Source organism: Ylistrum balloti, unplaced genomic scaffold (assembly GCF_031769215.1).
Source record: "Ylistrum balloti isolate Yb309-2 unplaced genomic scaffold, AGI_CSIRO_Ybal_v1 Utg369900, whole genome shotgun sequence".
Lineage (NCBI taxonomy): Eukaryota > Metazoa > Mollusca > Bivalvia > Pectinida > Pectinidae > Ylistrum > Ylistrum balloti.
Genome location: NW_026782028.1, coordinates 378027 through 404372, shown reverse-complemented (window position 1 = coordinate 404372; position 26346 = coordinate 378027). Strand labels below are relative to the sequence as shown.

General features: G+C 35.0%; 1 protein-coding gene across 1 annotated transcript in view; it reads left to right on the top strand.

Annotated features, from left to right (window-relative positions):
- Positions 1-11952: 11952 nt before the first annotated feature.
- Positions 11953-26346, top strand: part of LOC132546657 (multifunctional procollagen lysine hydroxylase and glycosyltransferase LH3-like) — a 52675-nt gene continuing 38281 nt past the window's right edge. The window contains exons 1-4 of the mRNA XM_060210381.1: positions 11953-12150; positions 21848-21936; positions 22272-22408; positions 23022-23136. Of these exons, the coding sequence (XP_060066364.1) occupies positions 12060-12150; positions 21848-21936; positions 22272-22408; positions 23022-23136 (432 nt within the window). The 5' untranslated portion in view covers positions 11953-12059. The remainder of the gene's footprint in view (positions 12151-21847; positions 21937-22271; positions 22409-23021; positions 23137-26346) is intronic.

Sequence of the window (26346 nt, the reverse complement as noted above, 5' to 3'; positions counted from 1 at the left end):
GTTAAAGAGACGGACAACCAATAAGATAAAGGTGTCGGTAGGGAGCCAGATGTTATGACTGTATGATCGGTCGGAACCATAGTGAAAACATCTGAGGAGAAATTGACATTGGTTATGTGACCACGCTTAGACCATGTATTGGGTTCCTGTCTTCCTTACCTTGTATGTGAGGGGTTTCTATGTAAATCAGGTAAAAGAGACAACAGTTCATTAAGTAGCTGTAGAGACAGGGAGATCATAGCTTACTACCAGACCGGTCAGGTTGAGAGATAAGGATAACTAGATTCTGTGCATGATAAGCGGCTGTCTGGATGTCTTATCTGTACCCCATTACAACCAGACTGGAGAAATTCTGAGATAGGTTTGTTTAGCCCTTTGTTGGCCCTATGTACATGTCAGCATGGAGGAGAGGAGGAGGAGGAGGGGAGTTATAAATAATAGATGTTCTTTGAGCATAAATTTGTACTTATGAACTGAACAACTGACAAACAGATATGAGGCTCTGATAATGTTAGTTAAGCAATGGGATGACTGTGTATGGGTCAATAAACGGGAGCATAAATCTACCAAAGTTTTAAGTATTTCATGTGTGTACGTGACTGGATTGAGATGACAGACATGTCCCAACTTTGCTTTGAAAACCAGTCTCATATTAGAATGAAAAACAAGAAAATTCTAACATGGCATCATAATTCAAACTCAATAAAACTAGGGCAAACTATGAACAATAGAAAGTTTTACACAGAGACTCCCTAAAAAAGTACAAGAAGAAAAAGGCCAGGTGTTCCGGAAGAGTAAGCATATTCTGCTTCATCAACGAAATCCTCCAAGTCAACCTTGGTAAATCTAAGTAAGTACTGTCACGGTCTCAAATGAGAACAAGACATACAATAGAACCAACAGGCAAACGGCAAACCAACGAGCATCAAACACGTCCAGCTTCATATCACGCAAAAAAAAATGAATATTTCTCAATGAAATCCTACGGCGACCATAATGGCTATAATTATTCCAGGGGCTAAAGGTATATACTCTACATCGATTCCGAAGAGAGCTCTCAAGTGAACAGGCTGCCATCAAATAGAAATTCAACATCTATTCTTTTTTGAGAGTCCACCACCATTTGACATTCTTGATTATCAGGCAGCATCACAAACCGGAACAGATAGAGTGTAGTTTCTTCTGAACCCAGTGACCTTGTGTAGATGTACCGGATGTGCTAAGGACGGATAACACCATGCTTCCTTTTATGTTTCAATGAACGGTTACATCGTTTAAAATCTGTTCTCATTTTTGGTCTGACCTCAATAACATGGCCGTTATCGTCTACGTTCAAGATAAGACATTTTCAGGTTTTTGAACAGGCAAATAATTTTCGTGTGTACATGTAACTAAGTAATGTTATACTAATGTTAACAGTTCGTAGACATACCGATTCTCTGATTTACAGTACCTACAAAAAACGGAGATAAACCCCAAGAAAATTGATGATTTCACAGGGGGAGTGGGGGCAACATGTTGTAAAAATGTTGGGTCTGGGCACCCCAGAACACAAGGGATGGGGCCTATTGAAAGACATAGAGATAATTCGTTCCTAGTTTACAATAGTAAGAATTTATCCACACTTATTTTTCGAAGCGTTCTTGGATAAAGAAGACATAATATTGTATGACCATACTCCTAAATACCTGAGGGCAAAGTGACGAGCCCTTACGGGGAATAGATGTCAACATTAAACATTTTTTAATCTTTTTTATTATTTTTTTTTCTTCTTAATTTGTGAAAATTTCGAACGGACAGCAACGGCTCTCATTTTTGTCACGTGATTGCGTATGTAGAGTTGATATATCACGGATCGCTCCAAAATCCTAGATTGCCGCCACCATGGCCTCTATATTGAGAACATTCAAAGTCCTGCTCTTGCCATTCAACGAAATTGAATATAGTCATTCAACCATGTCGATATGGCGTCCATTTTGTATCATGATTTAGCAATTATGGCTATCATGGATTTTTAGATGATTCTTACCAAGTGGTGGGCCAGCCAAACTGGGTGACCACGTCTTTTTTTCCAAAGCAAAATGAAAACTTGCTAGGTACTTTTTTCCACTACTATCATAACAGCGTTTGATCTACAGTCAGAAAACCAGACAGCCCTACACCGAAGTTATCCAGACGAAAGCAGTTTTAAGCTTGTATAAACCTTTAATGTATGTTTCTCTGTAATCTATTCCTAATAGTATTTCACTTTAACTTCTATTATCTAAGGATCAGGAGTTCCGATAAAGAGCATATAAAATGTTATAATATTTGTTGTCATCGATAACTAACCATGTTGGCCTTACTTCTCGTCTGCTTGTAAAGTGTAGGACAAACTCAGGGCTCTCACCTTCGTATACAAATCAGAGGTATCATTGATGACTTGACATTATTATATAAGCACATATTTGTATGTTCTTGTATATGCAAAGCGTGTAAGTGTATATATGTAATTTTGAACCTAAGAAGGGCACATATCTCCTGTTAAAACTAACAATGGCATATCATATATTGTCAATGTATACGGTACTGAGAATATTGCGTTGAAAATTACGGACATTAGCATCAGTGACGAGTCCCAGATGAACGAAATTTAATTTATTATTATCTATTTAAAACGGGATTATGGATCAACTATGAAAAGTGCATTGTTCTTGTACGTTTCATTGCAATGTGTAAACAAAATCTAACCATAATTCTATGTGCAATATGAAGCTGTTTGATACGCCTTGGGTTAGATGTTGGTTCTGTTGCTTTCGCTTTTGTTGCTGTAATTTTTTTGCGGAAGGGGGGATGGTGGCGGGGATGGAAGAGGGTGGGGGTGTGTGTGACCTATCACTTATTATTATTTCAGTTGACTATGATTTCCATTGTGGGTGTCGTCGATAAAGCAGTGGACGCTTACATTTCCGAAACACCTGGTCTCATTTTCTTGCACTTAAGGAGTCGCCGTGTAAATATCTTATTTGTTTATACTTTGCCCTAATTGTATTGACTTTTGGATTATGTTTCTATCTACATGTTATTTATTGTTTTATACAAGAATTTGATGTCTTCTCAAAAAACCAACATTGAATAGATTATATGAAATAAATGAAGGTTGCGCCGCTTTTCAATACGCTGATTTATATAAACTGCACTAGATAACAACAACTGCAGTTGAGATAAGAAAAGAGTAGCATATTACTTTCGACAAGAAACCATTTGGGTCACTATCCAGACTTAGACATTTCGGTATCTAAGATAAAATTCTAACACAATAAGGAACAATACATTGACTCGGAAGAGAAAACATTAAGGGAACATTTATAAATACGACTTACTGGGCGGTATATTGCTGTCGAAAAAAACATTAAGAGCGTTTCCTTTTCTTATTGGACGAACAAGATATTTTACTATTGGTACAATAATATATACCAACTCTGTCTTTTGTGAAGGAGATGTGGAAGAATGCATGGTCTAAACTGGGTCCCTGGTTTTTGTCTTCCGTGTACACTACCAAAGAAACTTTGAAGTCGCCAAAATAGATCTGTTGTCCAAATTATAGCACTTTAGATCTTGATCTTCCTTTCGTAACATTCTTCCCGACACCGGTTCTCATATAACCCTGGTTGTTGCGAGGACGTTAAACCTCTTGAAAACAAAGCATTGCAATACTTCATTGACACAAAAACGTTCCATGACTGTACCCTTGCTTGTAAGGTTCAATACTGCAACTCGTCACTTCATTTTGTTGTGATTCTGTCTGCTACGGAATCCAATAAACCCCACCCCCACCCCCACCCCTACCACCACCAACAACAACAACAAATTGATAAATGTCTATATTTCAATGAGAAAAATGACACAAAACTTGACTGTCGTCGATATTCTACTTCATATTATAATTAAATGTTAATCCCTCGATGAAACATGATTCAGAACACGAATACGCTCTTCAGCTGATCCTCAATTCTTACCCGGAAGTTCTTTGGGCCATGTCACGTGTCCCGATGAGACTTCCGGTTTGTGCCCTCACCGGAGAGTTAAATATAATTCGTATATTACTGTCAACTTCAAATGAAGTTAACCGAGTCCTCTATGCAGTCTTGACATTGCTCACCTAAATGTTAGGTCATAAAGAAATAAAGTTGACATTATAGAAGCTGAATTCAATAATAATGACATAATATGTTTAACAGAAACTCATCTTTCCCCTGAAGTATCAGATTTGGATATCAACATTGACTCTTACCTACATGATAGGCTGGACCGAAGATCGGACCCTGGTGAGGGAGTTATTATTGATCATAAAAATACAGCTTTCATTCAAAGACGAACAGATTTAGAACATGAAGATGTAGAATTAATCTGGGTTGATGTATGTATTGAGTCTCGTAACTTTTTACTCTGTTGTATTTATAGACCAGATATGCCTGTCGCTTATTGGGAAACCCTTGATTTTGTGTTAGACAGAGCTATAAATACTAACCTTAATATAGTAATAACAGGTGATATAAATGTAAACATGATTAGCATACAACATCATAGTCATCTTGGTAGATTAATGACCAAATACAATCTTGTGAATTATGTAAATGAAGCTACTCGCATAACTCCAACATCTTCCACCTCATTAGACATTGTATTTTCTAACAGCTTGAACTTCGTCAAAAATGTATCTGTTTCTCCGCCTATTTGTAGTGATCATTCTCTTTTACAATTTTGTATTTCGTTCGATGTTTTCAAACCGAAATCTTACAAGAAAAAAATACTTCTCTATCAGGAAGCTGATTGTGTTAGAATGAATAGGAACTTGAATATAATTGGTTGGGTTTCACTCTCAGAATTGTAAGATAGTAATGAATTTAATAATACTCTTTGTGATGCTATCAATCAACAGATATCTGAATGTATTCCTAGTAGAAATATTACAGTAAGACTTAGAGATAAAAAGTGGATGACACAGGTATCATAACTGTCATTTTCTCTAAAAATTGAAATACCCATCACCCAAATATATATTTTTATGATGAACCTGTTACTGTCAGTCGAATGCATAAACATCTCGGTCTGACATGCAGTGATGATGCTAAGTGGAATGACCATATTTTTTATAATTATCAAAAGGCATATAAAAGAATTAATGTGTTAAGAATGATGAAGTATAAATTAGACAGACAGTCATTAAATACAATATATATATCATATGTTAGGCCAATACTTGAATACGCTGATATTGTCTGGGATAATTTTCGCAAAATTTTAAAGATCTCTTAAAATCAGTAAGATTAGAGGCGGCAAGAATAATAACAGGACTGCGTAGAGGCACCTCCCACAATGTCTTGTATAAAGAATAAGGTTGGGTTTCTCTTGTTAGTAGGAGAAAGCAGCATAAAATGATGCTAATGTATAAAATTATGAATGATCAATCTCCATACGACTTGAAAGAATTATTGAATCTTATCTTCATGGCCCCACATTAGATAGGTATCCCTTTAGATCTATTAGATTATGTGATCCTCCTCTCTGTTGAACTGTTAGCTATTATAGTAGCCTCTTCTCACCCATGCTTAATGAAATTAATAATGTAGCTCGGGATCTTCAAAATATTCGTTCTAAAAATTAATAACACCTGTCCAAAACCTTAACACAGGAACAGCTGATATTTTTAAGTACTTTGGAACCAATATAATTCTCTGTCAGTTGAGAAATGAGGCCAGCAACCTAAATTGTGACCTTCAGAAAGATCATCTAGCTGAATCCTCGGATTGCTCTTGTGAATCTAGATTTGAAACAGCATCTCACTACTTTCTTGATTGTTCAAACTTTAATCAACAGCGTGTTATACTTTTTCAGAATATATCACATGAAGTTCATAACCATTTAACTATTGATGTCATTCTAAATGGTTGTAAGAGATGCAATGAAAATAAAAATAAACATATCCTTCTATCTGTCTCAGATTATACCTTAAGAACTAGAAGACCTAGTGTGTCTCACCAAAATCTCTAACTCATTCATTCATTCATTCATTCTAATTCATTCATTCGTTCATTCATTCATTCAGTCATTCAATGTCGTCTGATTTCCAAGTAAGATACCTCACACATTAATATTTATTCTTTAGGGCGGGTTTAGTTTTCATAAGACCAGTTATATTGTAAACTCAAATATTGTTGATCAACTTAATGAATAGAATTAGAAATTTGAAGATATGTTATTGAACAACACAGATCTCTAACCTGCAAATAGACATAAATTAAACTCTTTGGTGGGATTTAATTTCCAAATTCATCAGTGGATGGCCTTGTGTGATACAATGGACTTTCTGGCCTGCTGTAACTGTCATATTAGTGTGTTTCTCAGTTATATATGTATCATATTGTATAACATTTAAAATGCATTCCAAAAACCGAGAGCGGCTTCGGGCGAAACTCTAAGAGTTACAGAGTCATCTCCCTTCCCATGTGATTGAGACAGACCTCTTGTAAAACAGTGATTAGCTGTCTGCACATTAAAATATTTTCTCTCGTCAACATTTCCTTTTTGTTTCCATCCCGGTGAAATATTCAGTCTTAACTTGTAATCTATAAAGCCAAACAGTGAATTACACTGCATCATACAGCTGTTTCGTCCTTCTAGGACTCGTCTGTGATGCTAAGAGCCTAAATTGAGTCTGACTGTCGTGAACACTACAGCCCTATACCTATATATCGTGGGTTTGAGGCCTACTTAGGGCATATCGCAGTCGTCAGCTACTGGCCCGTAGGTAGGTAGGTTTTTTCTTTCTCCGAGAACTCTGTTTTCCGCCACCATCCAGACCTGGCACATCTTTAAATGACTCCGGTTGTTAATAGGACGCAAAGCAACAAATCACAAACGTAAATATTTACCAGAACTGGAATCAGGGATACGACAGACTCCTCTCACCAGCTTCTTACTTCGATATTTTCCGTCAACGAAACCAATAGGACAGAGTTCCGTCAAGCTGTAGAATATGCGTGATGATTTCAATTTCTCATTTCCATTTCTAAATACTAATATATCGTTAACCTATTCATTTTACATGTCCCAGTTGATCCAATATTCAAGGAACTTTTTCATAGTATCACGCTTTTCGTGCAAGATGCCGACAACTGACAGTCAGGCTCATAAGCTTTAAATATTAGTTAAGTATTATAATACCTTGAACTGGTATGATGTGTATAAGTTTTATAGTACTTACGGTCTGGGAACTATGGGGAAGGGCGATAACTCTGTCAACCTCGTAGCGATAAGTTGTCTAAGGAATTCTTTTTCTTTTTTTTTTAGAAACAGAAATTGTATTTAGTTGGGAGTTTGAAAAAATACAAAGCACGTGGACCAAAACAAGAGTTAATTTAATCTATTAATTTTATCTAATTCTGAACTAAAACCTCCTGAACTCGACACTTGTAAGTATTTCAGCGTCCCGATGTCAACGTTCAAGTCACCGTTACTATTTATAGAAAATTTTTGTCATCGCTCTAGCAACAGATTTTGACCAAACTTTATTTATTACTCAAGTACCAATATCACCTTCAACTGTGTGGTACTCCCGTTTGCATTTATCAATGTCAAGGTCATCATTACTATTTATAGCTGTATATCTTTCTTTATTAGAAATCATCTTCGCACGTTACAGGTATAACTCATTCATCTGTTTATGGTGTTTACCCTGTCCAATATACAGGATGTATCTACAAATGGGAGCGAGGGGATTTGTATCGTTGGCTATGTCCTATTCTCCTTGTACTTGTTCAGGGGTCTTCGTGTAAATCTTTCTTTTGTTTGTATTTTGCCGTAATTATCTCGAATTTGTGTTTGGATTTTAACTTTGTTCACGTGTTGACATTTTCTAGTTGTGTATATGTATATTATATACTCGTACATATTTCTGAATTTTATATTTTTCATAAAAAGTCAAGCAGCGTGAAGATTCTTCGAGAACTGGAGACACTCACCCGTTCCACAATTCATGATATTTTTGTTTTTTGTGGTATGCAAGGCTTAATTTTTCAAAACATTCTCATCGAAAACGACCTTTTTGTTCCATGCTGTTTAAGAACACCTTAATTGACCAATTTCCCACAGTGACCGCACAGTGATATGAATAGCAATGGTCGAGAACAAACATTTTGAGGACATTTTCCATGAGTAAATTACGACTTCATTATAAAATTCTGCCCGTAGAATGCTCCATTCTTCCGCTGTTTACCTAACCATACGTAAAACCCTGTCCTGCAGTATCACTGAAGATGGCTTCCCTGGTCATTTCTTGCAGAAATTTACATGAAACAGAAATTAAACGGCCAGAGTGAGATGAGACACATTTGGAATTTTCAAGACATCTAGTCACATGAAAGACACGCAGAAAAAGAAGATGGTCAGTATAAAAATATATACATACAATTTATACTTAGTATCAAACAGACAGCATGTAGTTTAAATATTAGTTTTATCCCCGCTTAAAACGTTTGCGGGGGATTTTATTTTTCACTCTGTCCGTGCGTACGTGCCTGCGTCCGTCCGGTCGAGGGATTTTCCGGGCTATAACTTCAAAATCGTTTAAGTCAACTTCACAAAACTTGCTATATATACATCAAGTTAGTGTCCTTGTGCCTTTTAATATTGACGATATTTCAATTTTTTTCTGCTACCATGCAGACATAACAAAAAAAACCCCACTAAATTAGTGTTTACTTTCCTTTCCAGGCTACAACTTCCAAACCATTCCACCCAACTCCACAAAACGTTCTGTAATTATAAGGTTAGTACTGTGGTTAGGTTTTTTCTGTTACCATGGAAACAGATAGCCCTCATCACAAATTTCAGTTCATCTTGACCAGTGCTCTGAAACCGTTCAAGATAATGCTCATTATTTGCTTTGGGGAAGTTTTTCAATTAAATACTTTTTCTGTTACCATGGAAATAGATAGGCCAAAGCACAAAATTCAGGTTTTTTTTCAGACTAGTTCTCTTAAACCGTGCAAGGTAATTACGGTACTTAACATTTTCCTAGTAGAAGTTCTCCGTTTTAATACTTTGAATGAAACAATTGAAAATAACGAATAGAAATTGTGACTTGTTGTAATATTATCATATACATAAATATGATTGTGTGTCTTTCTTTTAAAAGGCGGGCGTGTGGGGTAATGCCACGCTTTGCATTCTCTAGATTGTTATTTGTTTGTTTGTTTGTTTTTGCTTTTTTTATACAGACTCCAAGTTTTAATGTCTCTCAGGACACTATCCGAACTTTACTTTGTATCCAAGCCGTAATATACATAAATCATTATGAGGTTTTATCTCGGTAGGCCAGGGGACCACACACTGATTTAGCCGTTGTCAGTACATTGCGTGGTCGGCAGCGATGCCCATTCTGATCGCCCATAATTACTTCCCTTTGTTTCACTCTCATGGAACACAGTAACCGATGACGGTCGAGAATAGGGATGTCTTACTACCGTATATAGCTATAAAGGTTGATATTTCAGTGACTGTGACGACTCAATATCCCCAGGACTCCATCCTCAAATGACCCCCGACTGCTTGCGTAGACATTAAACTCTTTGATGACAAGTTACCAATGCCTGGTATAGCTGACGGTGCTACTAACGTGTTACCATATCGAGTAGTGAAAACATTTATTTACCTCCTAACGAATAGGAAATGGATTAAGGGTCAGATTGCAATGTCCGCATACTGTATACGTGGCAATGTTAATCTATATGGTCTGAAAATAGTCCGGATCATCAATTATATATATTTACAAAATCGGACTATATATATGTGTGTGTTAATGGAAGGCTGTGGATACAAACATATTTGATCTATAGCCTAATAAAGTATTAGACATACAAAAAATTGTCCCTGTGCTTCACCAAGGAAAAGACAACGACAAAACAAAACATAAAAAAAATCATGCTTCCGCGTGCCACTGTTCGATTTATTTACAAACCGGACGTGGCATACAGTATATAGCAACCGTTATATGTACAAAAAAAAAATGTTTGTTTGTTTCACGGCTTGTCTATATCGTTCATCGCCCTGCGAGCAGCCAATTTGAACCGGGATTTTCTACAGGTACAATATTAAGTTTCCCAGAAACCTATGTGTGGCTTGGCAGCATCCGAGACTCCATAGTAATGGAGGGAAATGTCTGCAAATCGGTTAGAGTATTGAATTACAATTGTTATTTTGATACACAGCGTATCTACATGAATCTGCCGTTTTAGTGATCTTCTTTGTTTTTAAATCACCTTCAAACATTAATACAGTGGTGTATAAGAAACATTGATTACATTTCAAATAACGACCCAATAAATATAAAAAAAATCTGGCGATGCGTTAATTCATTTTCGAACCGTGAAAGAAAGAAAGAATGAATTAATGTATTCATCACCAAGTAATAATCATGTTCTTGTGCCCTGACATAAACCGTAAAAACTTCCCACCAAATAATCTCCACCCGAGTTTCCAAAAGTTTTTGGTATCATTCATGTAGCGCATCTTAACAGAGTTTTCTTTACTGTACCACCTTACAACTTCAACCTAGAGAAGATATGTTATGTTGTTTAGCGGGATGGTTTTATTTTTGATTCCTCTAAAAAACCCAAAAACACGGATTCTGTTCCATTATTCTCAAGCTCTCTTTTTACGTGTGGATATAACAATGCTATTTCATTCATTTCACTTTCAAAATCATCATATCCCAGAATCTTTCCTTCAGGTATAATTGTTATTTCGGATTCAGAAAGTGGCATAATTTCTGTCGTCTCAGTTTCCGAGGCAAAAAGCTCGATTCGGATTCTCTTCGAAATTGGCGACTTGAGTACTGATTGAATACACTGTGGCAATTTCAACGGTATACACTTTTTTCCTGTCAATTTAATTTGTTTGGTCATTGGTGACTTTAATGGTGATCTTGAAAACGTCTTTAACGTTTTAAATGGCGACCGAATACCACTTTCGATAAAAGTGTAGGTGTGATCAACACAAAATTATAACTCGCTCGACACTTTGTCGAAGTGTTTGCAGAAACTACACGTGTTTGAATGCTGTCCTTTGGCGAAAAAAACTAAAGGAATATGTACATCTTCCTTGGGCTATGTCTTATTTTCAAATTCACAATCTATCATATTAAACTAAGGTCAACTTACCTCCGAGGCGAGCCGCTTCTGGTGAAAGCGTGATCATTACAAGTCACGTGATTACTTCCCGTGTTCACCTATGTACTAGAGAGTTAGATACATGATTTTATGTATATAATATGTCTATCAATAATTCGGTTGATTTCTTGACATATTTTAGGATGCGGTTTATAATTGTAGCTTCCGACAATTGGGTACCCTATTGTTACCCAAAGATGAGTTATACAGACGTTCATGCACAGTCTGCGCAGTCGAGAGAAATTCTGTTAATTAGCCGTTATCTCAAACACCGCATTCATATTCTCAAAACACAGGGAAAGTGTCATTAACGATAGAGCATAAATCAATATGTAACACTAAATTATAATTATGTGCATTTCCTTGATCAAATTGCGCTCGGTTTTATTCTTAATGAGCCATCAATAATTAAGTGAATTTTATCAGCTCTCCCATGAACGTTTCCTAAAACACTGGTTTCTTTTTTCTCCTTTCTTCCATGAGGGGAGATAAATCGAGCGAGTTTATTGTGCACGTTGGAAAGATCACGTATTACTGCGAAACCCCTGCCAATTAGTCGTTATCATTACTGGGAAGGATATCACCTAGTAGTATCGGAGTGCGGAAATGATTAGCGTTATTTTTACCCAGAGGAAATATCTATTGCGCAGGCGTAGTGCAACTACGAAATCAACATGTGGAGGTCAGAGGTCAAGCTAGAAGTATCAGATTTCTGCTAGGCACTGAACGTGTGATGTGGCACCGCTCGTGCAAACTGCTGCCATAGCTGAGAAAGTATTCACCGGACATTTTAAGTTGGATTGTGGATAAAATTTACATAAAAGATTATTTGAAGCCTCTAATTCCACCATGAGCCGTGGGAATCAACACACCATCTTCAGAATGTCCATGTTTTGCGTGGTATTGTTTTGGTTTGGAACGTCAGTGGTTTCTTGCACAGGTAAGTTGATTTGGAACATTGCGAGCAAATATATTTTATACCTCATATCAGAAAGAAATGATTACAACCGAAATTTGAAATTAATCGAACATTCCATGACAGGAAGAACGAATGACTGAATGCTCAACCCAGCCTATCTTTCACTAACGTTACTGCTGAACAGCATCTGTATCTATATTTAAATCTTGTTTTAGTGTAAGTTTGTCGCATATTGATAAAACTCAGCCACAAGACATTTTCCACAATATTGATTAAACGCTGACAATATTAACCTAAATTTAGCAAAACAAGATGTCAGCAGTTTAGCTGTTTCTGATGCATTCTTTTATATTAAAAAGAACGCTTGTCTGTCGAACGGATAAATCTCGTTTTTATTAAAAAAAATACTGAGATTGTGATGTAGATATTGACTAAGAAACATTATCAATGTATCCCAAACTCAACCAGAAGGTAAGATTTATGAAGTTGTCTTATATGAGCTTGAGGCTTTGCTAAGTGCATGACTTCAAAAAATCTTAACCTGAGTGTTGAGATTTTTTAGCTTGTACCACAGAGGTTTGTGATAATTCTCTCCTCGCGCTTTCTTATTTAATTATTCAGTTTGTACAAATAATTCAGTTTGTACAAATAATAATTCAGTTTGTACAAATAATGCAGTTTGTACATTTTAATTGTAACATATGGAATGCATGACAGACAAACATGAAATGTGTGACAGACATACGAGGTGTTATCTGGTTGTTGTATGTTGCTATTCCCATCTGTTAGAGAAGTGTAAGGCATCAATAACACTGCTTTTTTATTCACACTATATATAATACTTATTTATTCGCAATAACTGGGATTTTATAGCAAAAATTTATAGTTCGATTTGACACACCTACAATGAATCAGCCATGAGAGTTAAAGTCAAAGTTTCAGAACAATGTATTGGAATCAACACAAGTACATTTACTGCCTTACCAGTCTAGCTAAATAAAACAAACATTAGAGTTTCAATATCAAAATGAAATATGCCAATTACTAACTAAAGACATAGCAAGTGATGTAATATACCATATTTTGTGGACTTTTTTCTTGTGGGTAAGGCATGTCAGGGACGTCCCTGGGCATGTTAATTAAATACTGGTGCAACCTGCATGTGGACTAAAAAGTCAGTAACTTGTGAAAAAAATCTGATATAACGGGGATTTATCTAAACAAATTCTACGAATGGAAAAAGTGGTATGTTTTCCACACTCAATACCGACAGATTCCCCATCAAGAAATTTTCCTGTGAACTTGAGGAATTTTCTCCAAAATAGGGAAAATTCCCCTCCTCTCAACCAAATACTGAACAAATTTTGAAATCATGAAAAAGAAGTATCAATCTAACCTCTACATTGACATATTTTCTTCATGTAATATTCAGAGACGATTTGAAACTTTGACAGATCATTTTCAACGGAATATAAAGGACATTATAATTACGCAGCATGTCTAGATGTAGATCATATTCATTTGGTTTACAAGGTATACAAATAATAAATTTCTACTTCATCGGTCACTCACTGTGATATATATTCAAAAGTCCATTTCAAACAGGTTTTTGCAAAATTCCTTAAATTCTGATTACTTTTGGTGTCCAATAAACCTTATTTTCCACTAAAAGCTGTCAAAAGTGATAATTTATATTCTTTCTGAGAGCACTTTGACACAGGTCAACATGTGACCCTAACTCCTCGATCTTTAACATATATTGTAATTCTATTCACACAACTTATGACGGTAATGATATTAAAAATGTTAAGTAGTAAATGGTTTTGATTAATGATAAGTATATGTCATTTAATAACAAGGGAATATTATCATTATTTAGGATCAAAGATAGTAATTATTAAAACTTACTAATTATCATGATACGGTATACAGGTCTGAGACGACACGTCAAAGAAATTTAAAAGGTGAGGATATGGTTATCAATATTTTATAAGGTAATTCCATTGTGAAAATAGTTATTAGTAAGTTATAAGGTAATCCTTTTCTTGGCAAACTTTTCATCTGTACTTGACTTTATTAATGTCAGTACTTCATCAAATTTTTGAAACTCAGATATTTGAGTCTTGCAGTGATTTTCAGGACTCAAATATTTGAGTCCTTGACTCATGCTTTTCCTGTGAGACTCCTTCAAATCTAAAGATTCTACTCTTTCTCTTTGTAACTGGACTCATTAAAATTTTTGAAAAAGTGCCTTGAACTTGACTGAAAAAATATCTGTAAAAATTTCTGGTCCTAGACTCTAGACTTTCCTTTGGGACGAGCTCGAATTCTGAGGAACCACTCTATTGCTTAGCATTGGGGCTTGTCAAAATTCTGGAAATGGCACTCTGGGCTCGTCTGGAAAGACATTACAAAAATTGCTGAGTACTTAGCATTGTTTTCTGTATATCATGTTTTGTTTTTGTTTGTTTGATCTCTTGATACACATGTAGGCATGTGACATGAGTAAATGAAGAATCTTGTTTTATCAATAAGAGACTTGGTCATAAATCATATTTGTCATTTTACATACATTATTTACATATATCCAGAGAAAACTAGTATCCATATAAAATGCATGTGTATCCCTCTGTGTGTATAATATATTTCTGACACATTGTTGTACCTTATAATCACAAGGTACGTGTAATTTTCTTTGCCTTAATTTTGAACTTAACATGTATTCAGAAATAAAATTGATATTTGTTTATAAATTAACAAACGAAAACCCTAGAAAAACAAACAAAAATAAATATTGTACTAGTAGCAACACTAGAATCAGCATCAGAAAGCAATTATGAATTTTTAATTAAAGAATTTGTTAATAAAGAAATATTTGTGATTGGTTTTAAGTAGATTTAAAAGAAAAATTGTTGGTATCAAAGACTGGTGATTGAATGTAAATGAAAAATTATAATGGAATTTAAGTTAGATTCATTTTGGTGTATTTCATAGTTTCCAAACACAATACAATATTTTCATTGTTATAAGTATTTGCATTGGGTTTTCTTTTTTTCTTGACCTTTTTCTTCTGTAATGATTGTTATATCATACATGTGGATCATTTTACAATGTTACAAGCCTTTCTAAATGGTCAGTTTTATACATTTTACGAAACACATGATTAAAATATCATGAAAATCTCACCAAGACAAGAAAAAAATTGTCTCAAACACAACTACCAGTTACTGTATTTTTTTTTTCAAAATCTATAGGAACAAATTTTGAATGTTTTTTTTTTCATAATTTCAATGACACTTTTTTTTAATATAAAAAGCCTTTATAAGCAGTTGCAGCTGTGACAATATAGAAATGACAAAATAAAAGACGAAAAAATCTGAAGTCACATGGCAGGTGTCAGAGATAGGTGCCAGGAAGATATACACTGAAGTAGATCTATAAATGTATATATGTTAGTAAATGACAAATCTAGCTTTTATGTTCCTTCCTGGTCTAACACGGTCCTTCCTGACCCAAAAACCTTGTATCCCTCTGGCCATTCTGTAGGTTTGACCCTCTGGACATAGGCACTACTTTCTAGACTGACCAGAGGTTCTGTGTCCTATGTATATGTCATGGTCATTAAATTATATGTGCACTAAATATGTCCTGGACCCCTTCTGTATTTAAGTACATAATGATTTACTAGTGATGAATGTAATATACTGGTACATACATATAAGTATATCAAAAAATATTCATATATATTTAGATCTACAAGTAATTAATTTCTGGAAAATGATCAATCACCTGAAAAATTAACTTCTGGGAATTATTTAACTACTGTAAAAAATTATTTTTCGTGGTAGATTTATTTTCGTGGGGGTTTATTTTGGCGGGGTCCTCTAAATCCATGATTTGTATGTCCATGTGCTGTTAAAAAGCATTCATATCCAGGAAATGTCCATTAAATAGTATTGTTGCCAACCACTGGGACTGAAATATCGGGTCATGACCAGCTATAACATGGAGAAAAGGCCAAAACAAAGGTCATGTGCATAATGTCGTATTAGAGTTTATAAAACATATACACAAATAAATAAACTATATATACAACACTTTATCATTACATACTTGTTATATCTCTAATACAAAATTCTTGAAGCTGCAACTGAGAATGATTTTAATATGTCAGGATGTACAAACATACATATGTCCTTGTCTGAGTCCAGTCACTCGGCATCTCTTCCTGAAACCGATCAAAAGTAGCATATTGTCTTTGTTCTACTATGCCTGGCTCTAATCACATTTTGAAAATAATTGTTAAGAATCTTGTAAAAAAAAGTCCCAAAACTGGAGATAAAGAAAAAAAAACCAAAACTGGAGACAGATATTAAAAATGTTCTGTGAATATTGTACACACACTGGAATGGCGGTTCTGATTCGTTGATGTCCTGCTAATAACATTTCATGGGCAGCCATTTTCTTACAAGAACACGGGTCGCAACAGTTTTATAAACTGCATATTGATGCATGGTTCAATATATCTTAGTCTCATATGATATATAATACAGACTTCCATAGACTACATATATTCAGAATTTCAAAATATTTTTTACCAGAATTTTGTATGAATTTATCTCTTCATGTTGCTAACTGCAGCTGTCTTAAGCATCAATTGCTTGCAATGGTAAATATCTGTCTTCATAACAAACTTATGATTAATCATGGGTATAAGATTTTATGCAAGAAAATTGTCTCCGTCCCCCACGTTCAGTCAGACACTTGATAATGATGTGTGCAGATGCACAGACAACAGAAGTCTGGTTGAGCAAGGCTGTTGTTATCTCCTTCATATCATACTTGCCTGTTAGGTGAACAAACTATATTAAGCTTAAACCACTTATTGTTATTATTACCCACTGTTAAACAAAAAAATTAATGCTCCCTGGGGTCCAACAAAGACTGGTCCCCTTCGCACATGTGCAATCCATGTGACCCATTACAGGTTGGTCTGTATCCACTTTTCGCTGTTTATTTTTGGTTGATTTTGGACCTAAAAAAGTATATTCTGATTTTGGATCTACGTTCTTTGAGGTCACTGTCTTTTTGTAATTTTTTTTTTTTGAGATTTTGATGGCTGTGTGTTGTACCACGTTTCCATAGGCACCAATGTCTTAATCCTCAAGGAAATCAGACTCCTGCAAAGGGTCAAGTAATTTGATTTCTGATAAAAGGGGCCTTGGTAAGGAACTGACACACCTCTTACTCGCAGAGATCTTGACAAAGCAACTCCTGAGTGAAAGAAGTTGTCAGACATGGCGGGAAATCCTATATAAAGGGAGGGAAAAATTAACCTTATAAAGGCATTGTGAAGTCTGACATAATAGGAAGTTTCAGAGCAAATTCATGTCATGGAAACAGGAAATAGGAAGTTTTATCAAAAAAGCTGCAACTTCTAAGGAGCCATATAGCTTTAATTCACAGAATCCCGACTTGCTTAAACTAGACGAAGAAGATGATTTGACCTAGATTTCAGGGTTTCTCATTCGTCACAAAACGTGTGAGCACAGTTCATCATTTACAAATTTACACCCCAATTATACTAGATTACTACCTGACGTAGTCAAGGTAAGCATTTAGACTGTCAGTCTGTAGGAGGCGACTCAGAGGATGACCGTGTTGTCAATGACACTGAGGTTGCCCCCCCTTCTGAGAACAAATCAGTGTAGGATGTGCGAAAGATGTTTAAGATTGAATGTGAAGAGCCCAAGTCAAAGGACTCATCAGCATCAGTGTTGGCAGAAACCTTTGTTGACTTGCCCAATACCCAAAAGGAGTCTGGGCCAGTGTTACTAGCAGAAAGGATGTTGTAGAATTCCTGGAATTAAACATAGAGATCTTTTCCTAAATTTGCTTCCTTCAAGGCCAGACATGGGTCCCAGTATCGTTGACCTGATCAGGATTTTCAACAATATGGCAAAGTTCTACTTTCATTCAGTCTATGATAAATAATCAGAAAAGATTGAAGGGATCCAAAAAGGACTTACTCCCGAGAGATTTCAAGAAAGATCATATTTTTATTTCGATTGATCAATCATTCCATCACCAACAGATTGCTACATTTCTTGCCATATGTTTTTTGACAGCTCTTTCCAAAGGCATTTTCGATGAAGTGCAGCAGGCCTCGAATGTGACCATGGCACAATTCTTTGGTAGTTTGGCAGCTACACTTTCTGACATAGGAGATTTGTTTATTGGGGCATCTTGCATATTGGCCAGGTGGAATTTACACCTGGACACTATGCAGATTACACAGAATACAGAATACACAGCAAGAACATACTAATGATTCCTCTACGGGTAGGTTATAAAATAGAGCAGATTACCTTGGTACCCATCAGCCATCTGAGTTAACTGGAGATATCTGAGAAACGGCTCACACTTCTGGTTCTACCCAACAGACAGGTAGTGTTTTAGAACGCCCATTTTTCCTACCAATGACCTTGATGAAACTCCTGCAGGTTCCGATAAGAAGTTGAAACAACCAAACAATAAAGGTAGAAATAGAAACCATTCTGTATCTCGGGCTAACCAGTGTGGTTATAGGCAACGATTACAACAAGAATATACAAACTTTCTCAATAACCAGTCTAACAGGAGTGGTTCTAGTAAAATTACAGGTAGGGGGAAAGGCCATCCCTTTAATCCCTAGGAATTGCATCCCCAGTTTTACTTAAGTCCTATTACCGGAAATACAAGACAGGGAATGCCTTCACCATTTTGTGGAAGTTCGGGAGGACATCCCTTCGGAAAGATTTGTGTTGAAATTTGTCTCTCAGGGGTACACGATAGAATTCAGTCAGGTTTCACCCTTGTCAGAAGCTATAAGATTTACAACAATCAGAAAAACAGAAAGCCCACACTCTAGTGTCGGAATTAGAAGCTCTACTAATGAAGGGATCTATATTTCATCTGATGTAAAACCAGGACCAGGTATCTACAACACCCTACTTATTGTCCCAAAGAAGAGTGGGGGCTTCAGATCTTTCCTAGAGTTTAAACCCAACATTTGAAGATGGAAAATATAAAGTCAGACATTCTAGTTTTGAACAGGGGTGATTGGGCAGCATCAATTGATCTCATATAGATGCAAATACACATACCAATTCACAAAGAAAGTCAAAAGAATCAAAGGTAGCCCTTGTAGGAAAAATGTACCAGACTGTGGCCCTTCCCTTCATGTCGGGTCTGAGAGCTTTTGTGAAAATAATATCAGTCGTCCTAGCTCATCTGATAGGTCTGAGATTACACCCACATGCGTGTCTGGATGATAGGTTGATTCAAGGTCATCAAAAGATATCAGAGTCAGGCTGGAAAATTCTCCCAAACCTCACAAATCTCGGTTTTCTTCCAAAGCAGGAAAAACTCAATTTTCCAGTACTCAACATTTCCAGTATATAGGGGCTCATTTTTTAATAGATCTAGTTCTAGTTTTTCCACTGCAGGAAAGAGTTTCTGCTCTCCGAGAGTATCTCGGAGAAATAGGGTTGATGGAACAGGTTCAAATATTTGGATTCTTCAAGTATTAGGTCACATGACTTCTTGTATGGAGGACATTCGGTGGACAAGATGTCCTATTAGACCAACACAACTGTATCTCCTGTTAAATTGGAGACCCAGGACCAGAGATATTCATATCACCATTCTAGTCACATGGTTACTGACAAAGACTAAATTCTTTTGATGGAAAAGAGATGTTACTGTGTTCAGGGGCAGAATACTAATGGGTAGACCGGTCGAGAAAATACTATCGATGCTTCAAAAGAGGGCTAGGGGCCCATATTCTAGATCAAAGCATCTCTGTATCTCACTACCACAATGTTCAGACTGTTGCTTGCTGAAATGGAGGTATACCAGAAGTTGCCTAAATAAATGACCTTGACCTCATTTAGAATTACAGTGGTCAGATACATCTTTTAATCTTTAAATAACAACAAGTTGAAAGCTAGAAAATGTATGACTTGACTTTATTGTGTGATAATAAGATAATTCATCCTTTGTATATAATACCGCAGGAAGACTTCTAGCTATAATGGGCAGATAGCTAGGGTTAGATGAGAATTCATATGATTACCAATAGTCCACTTCAGCCGTAACGATGACATATGCATTTATGTCAAGTGTATTCTGTATTTGTCATTTATGTGTGATAGGGCGAGAATTTCTCCTAAGTAAGTGTCCCATGTGTATCAGCTGTGGGGTTATTTATGACTATAGGGTCATGCACGCGGTACTTCTGTTTCTATTACGTCCAACTGTAAAATCCTCAGTGGACATCAATGCTTTTGTTGTATCGGGATACAAGTATGTGGTGTTGATGGAATGTTTGAAAGTTAATAGTACAAAAATATACAGTGACAGTGTTTAAGATTTTATGGGATTTACAGAATAGCAAGTCATCAGTGTTAATGATTTGGTTGTAATTTTATTAACTTAATGGTTTTACCTTTCTTTCTCTCTTTCTTTCTTTCCCTTTCTTTCTTTCTTTCTTTCTTTCCTTTTTCTTTCTTTCTTTTTCCTTTCTTTTTCTTTCTTTCTTTCTTTCTCTCTTTCTTTCTTTCCCTTTCTTTCTTTCTTTTTGTTTCTGTTCCATTCTCTTTCTTTTCTTTTTCTTACTTTCTTTTTCCTTTCTTTTGCTTTCCCTTTCTCTCTTTCTTTCTTTCTTATTATAAGTTCAGTTTCCCAGTGTTGTGATATACAATCACTAGTTGATCTGCTTCTTGACCACTTCAACAAGTAGAATCATGGCATTATATCCTTTGTTTAATTGCTATAACTGCCTGCTCTCTTTTTCTGTGTTTATGAACTCCAGCCTTCATACGACCCTAGTTGTTTTGTGATTAGTATACAGTAAACAAACTACAAAAATAAAAAAAAACAACAGAAAGACCACAACATTTTAGACCTCTATAAAAAATATGTAGCAAGTGTAGATGTATGTAACTTGATCACGTTTTGAGTTGTGACAGATTGACGGAGAAAACAGTGACACATAATATTATAGACAGTTTAATGTTGTGTCATTTATTTTGGGTGTAATAACATATTTATTACCCTTGTCATATAAGGTGATGATATTGTTTGTTCCCCTTGGTCAACCATGTTTAACTGAAGCTCCACCTGTGTCACCATTATTCATCATCAAACAGAAGACAACATATATCTCTATGGTACTGCTATTAGGCCAAGTAATGAGGAATTCCACTACAGTCACATGAACTTTGTAAAAGTATAAGAAATAAATAAGTATATTTTAACTAGTTTTACACAATTTTTGAAGATTCTTGAGCAAGTCATTTAGTACGAATGAAAAAATCAATATGTTTGAATGAATGTTTTAATATTTTCTTTTTTGAACAATTCAATTTCTAGTTTGACTGAAATTAGACTGGATTTTGTTTCATAGTGTTTTAACATAGGATAGTGGTATGGTCTGGTCCATGTCAAAAAATGTTATTGGAATTTTAACAAGTTACATATTGTATGTTACCAGATTTACATGTTTAATTACTGGTAGTAAACACAACTCAAAATCTCTCGCTGTTAAAACAAAAGATAAAAAAATATTGAGCAGAATTAATTTTTTATTGACGAAATAATCATAAGATTAATCAAGATACTGTTGAAATTTAACGAATAATGAAATGTTTACACCTTCCTTTTATAATATTTTCAGACCTGCAAGTTATCACCGTGGCAACACATGCAAACGATGGTCTCCGAAGGTACATGAAGTCTGCACAGAAATATGGATTCGATGTCAAAGTAAGGAATTAAAAAGAACACTTTCCGGTTGTCTGTACGTTCGAAAAGAAAAATGTGGGTAATCGCAAGATTTCATGTTGACTTGGACTGGAAAGAGTTCCAGATATTGTGGAAGCTTCACATTAAAGGTTGAATTTTTAAATTGAAATGGAGGGAAGGATGGTTATGGGAGGGGGGGGGTTGAGTTGTCTTTTTTTTTTTATTTTTTTTTTTTTTCTGCAATTCCAATTGCTTGCAAGTATTACAAGCATCAGGTTGTTTGAAACACATCTTTGAAAATAAGTGATGAAGGCAAAGTGGCTATAGTTTGACTCTAGATATTTTCTGTTGAAAAGGTCCTGGGCTTCGGCCAACAGTGGGATGGTGGTGATATGGAGGCTGGAATTGGTGGAGGTCACAAGGTCAACATGCTGAAAGAAGGACTCCAGGAGTTCGCAGGACGGGATGACCTCCTCCTGATGTTTACTGACAGGTCAGTATAGGTTGGGTGAAAGGTCAAGGTCACACAACCTGCATTGATATTAAGATATCATTTGGAAAAGGATCTGCCATGGTTTAGGGTCCTTTAGAGCCCTTGAGTCAATCTCTGTTCTACTTGCCTCGCATTAAAATAATCTTTCACCATACTTGTCTGTTGTAGGACTAATGTCATTCCATCTTTGTAGCCCTCCAACACGTATATGCAGTATATGTAAACTTGAAAGTGATACTTATTTTATCTACAAATAAGGCCATACCTCATAATGTATTCCCATATCTACAAACACTATATCATTATTCAGTATATTTCAGTGTCCTGTAATAACCTCACACTAAGTTTTAGACTCATACTTAGTCTAAAGTTTTTGTGTATGTCACATGGGCTTATTACAGGATATCTGTAATAACTGCTTGTTATTGAAATGTTGATATACTGTATTAACTTAATCATTTGATAAATCACCATTTCTAGATATGATATAAATGGGTGGGCTTATTACTGAACATTGGCTTATTGATGTTAAAATAGAGTATAAAGAAATTTGATAATGTCCTTATTCCATTCTTGTGATGATGTCTTGAAACTATGAACTTTGGTGTTTCAGTTACGATGTTGTATTTACTAACACGGCCGAAGAATTGCTAAAAAAGTTCAAGAAATTTGATGCCAGAGTGATATTTTCTACGGAGGGTTTCTGTTGGCCCAATCGAGACCTGGCTGTGAGTATTATTTTTTTCATATTTGATGTTTTGACCAAACAATTTGTGTTCTTCACACTTCAGGAAAAGTAAGTTTAGGTTACTCCACGCATAATGTATGGAGTGCTTCTCCTAACACTGTGTCAAAATCTGGTGAGGTCCCTGTTTAATGCACAGAAGCTTGTTTTGTTTTCAGGAACTTTCCTTTGAACTTAAACAGGAATGCAAGTATGTCAGTGATGAAATTTGAGGTAGTAAGATACATTGAACAATTTTGTAGATACCAGTAAAGTGATATTGGCCTCATGCATATATTGTTTGAAACATAATCATTATTTGCATTAATGAAGCTTGGAACAGGACTCTGATATAGTAATAGGCATAGGTTTTTTCAAAACTTATCTTTCTTTGGGTTATCTCCCTTGAAACACATTTTTCTGGTTTGACCATGTACAGTTGTATATTTAAAGTGATACACATAAACCCATGGAAGTCTTGAAAGGATTCCTTAAAACTTTATTGAGTACAAATTGAATATTCACAGAAAGCTATATTTATGCATAATTGTACCAAAACTAAGATTGGTGACAAAGAAATCTTTGACAATAATAAAAAAACATAGTTTGGATGAGTGCATGAGGCTGCAACTAAAAACTAAAACTAAAAACAGGTCAAAGGTGCCATTACTATCAGGGATATTTCTTTCACTAGAGGACTGTTTTTTTCACCATAAGGATTGTCCAAAATTCACTCACATAAAAAAAAACTGTCTTGTGTAATTTTTCACATTTCTTTGAATTTCAAATGAATAATAATTGATATTAGTTTGTGCTCAACAAAAATATTGAATGCATAAGCATTAAGCTTTCACTATTTTTTTTATATATGAAATTTATGCTGTCCTCCTTAAGAAATGAATGGCTTTTTCAATTCAAGACTTTGACGTTGTTATTCATCACCTCATCTACACATGTAATTCCAAATCATCATAGTGAGTTTCATATAAATCATCAAAATATCTCACAAATTATCACAGCATTGATAAAAACAGATAAATGATAATTAGGTAATAAAGCATTGCTACAGCTTTAAGGATGGTACATAATGAAAATACTGAATTGTATGGTATAAAAGTTAAAAAAAAAAAGGAAACAAAAATTTTAAACAAATCTAAATTGCTCGATTGACCAAGATTGTTCCCCAGTCTCTTGCTGCGTTATATATATATGATTAAAAAGATAAAACATCGCAGTAGTTTGCTAAGATTTTCAAGCCAAGCGGTCCTCTTCCAACAATTGTTTTAATGACTTGGTAACGACAATAGTAACAGTAAGGGAGGTAATAATGTAACTACTTAGAAGGTATCACGTCACTAAATGATACAGTTGATGACAATGTAGTAACAGCTTATATATATATTAAGTGTTGGTATTGCAGTGTATTTTGATATTCAAAAGGATACTGCAGTATATCATGATATAATGTATTTCAGTGTTTTTGATATGATTTATTGTAGAACAAACATTTACATAGGAGAGCAGTAAGTTAGTTAAATGCAGTGGTGAAAAGTGTATAAATTTAGATTCATTACACATTAGACAAGTTAAATTTCGATTGAAATGAAAATTTGTCTGCAAAATTTTCCAAAGTTGGATAAAAAAAAAAACTCTGTCAAAATTAAATTTTGGCTAAATAAATATGAATGAGACGGTTCTACAAATCAGTTGATTTAATTGATCGATCATTTTACAGGTGTTTTCACTTGGATTATACCTGTCCAAGTAATCATTGAGGTGTAATGTTTAACATAGATAAGCATGGTTTTGTTTGTCCTGAAGGATGATAAACTGCCACAGACATATAGGAATGCAACAGAAAGACTTTAGTAGAATGTCTAGATAGTGTAAACAATGTACTTTATCACTTAATTTTATTGAACTAGATGACATCATATGCTTATGATCGGATCCATTTTTTATATAAGATACAGACCTCCTCAGTGAATGCCTGTTGTTTTAAATATCTCCTAGCTAGTGTCATGGTTTTATTGCACTTCGATGTAAACTCTTTTTTGTAGGTAAATTAAAAAATAATGTTCACATGTTATTCTTTTGCATGCTTATGTAACTATATTAGCTAATAATGATTTCAAAATTGGACCCAAATTCTCAAAAATGTATATTAAAATGATATCATTAATAAACATACAGATGAAATTTATCCTGCAATAAGCCCACAGGACCAACATACAAATCATGACTCGCAGTCAGGGGTGGGCTTATTAAAGGACAATAAGCCCAGGTCTAACAAGCAAAGTCTGACTCACAATCGGGGATGGGCTTATCACAGGTCAATATCAATACCTGGATGGCCAACATAACCAAAGTCAGGGATGGCTTTATTAAAAGACTGAAAATCTCAGGGACCACCATACAAATTTTGACTGCAAGTCAGGGTTGGACTATTTACAAGGCAATATAACGCTAAAGAGTCAACATACCAATTTGGACTTGACGTCGAGGATGGGCTTATTACAGGACAATGAAATAGCATTTGTTTGTAATTCCATTGAATAGCAATAGATATAGTTTGGCTTATTATTGAACATCAGTTTACTGCCAGATAAATAAAATGCTCTTTATCACATGAGGAATTAATGATATACTAAAATACAAAATGTTGTGATCTTATTCATATCTCTTTGCATCACAGAATACTAATTATCATATTCTAAAAATGTTTGAAAAATGGTAAAATGTGTTATCTGTCATTAGAAACTTTGCATAAATAATATATTTATAAGTTAATGAATTAATTAATTTAGAACCATCTGTATTTGCTAGCATCGATTATCCAAGATGGTATTCCTTTAAAATATCACTGTAGTTTAGGCCTACAAGTTTTTGTAATAGAAAAGGCTGATTAATGGAATTTTTAGATCAATTTACTGGTTTGATTTTGTCTTTTTCTTGATCAATTTGAGAAATTGATCGTTTTGGTTGGTTAAAACTTGGATTCTGTTTATTCTGGTTGTTGTGGAACATCAGCAACAACCGCTGATTCCCTTAATGACTTGATAATCATTGCTATGAAAGTCAGCAATAGAAACCAAACATCCAACGCAGTGACAAAAATGAAAAAACTGACCAGTGAGTTCTGATCAATTAACACTAGTGCATTGATCATAAGTATCAGTGAAGATAGAAATGAAAACATCTTGAACTGGAGAAA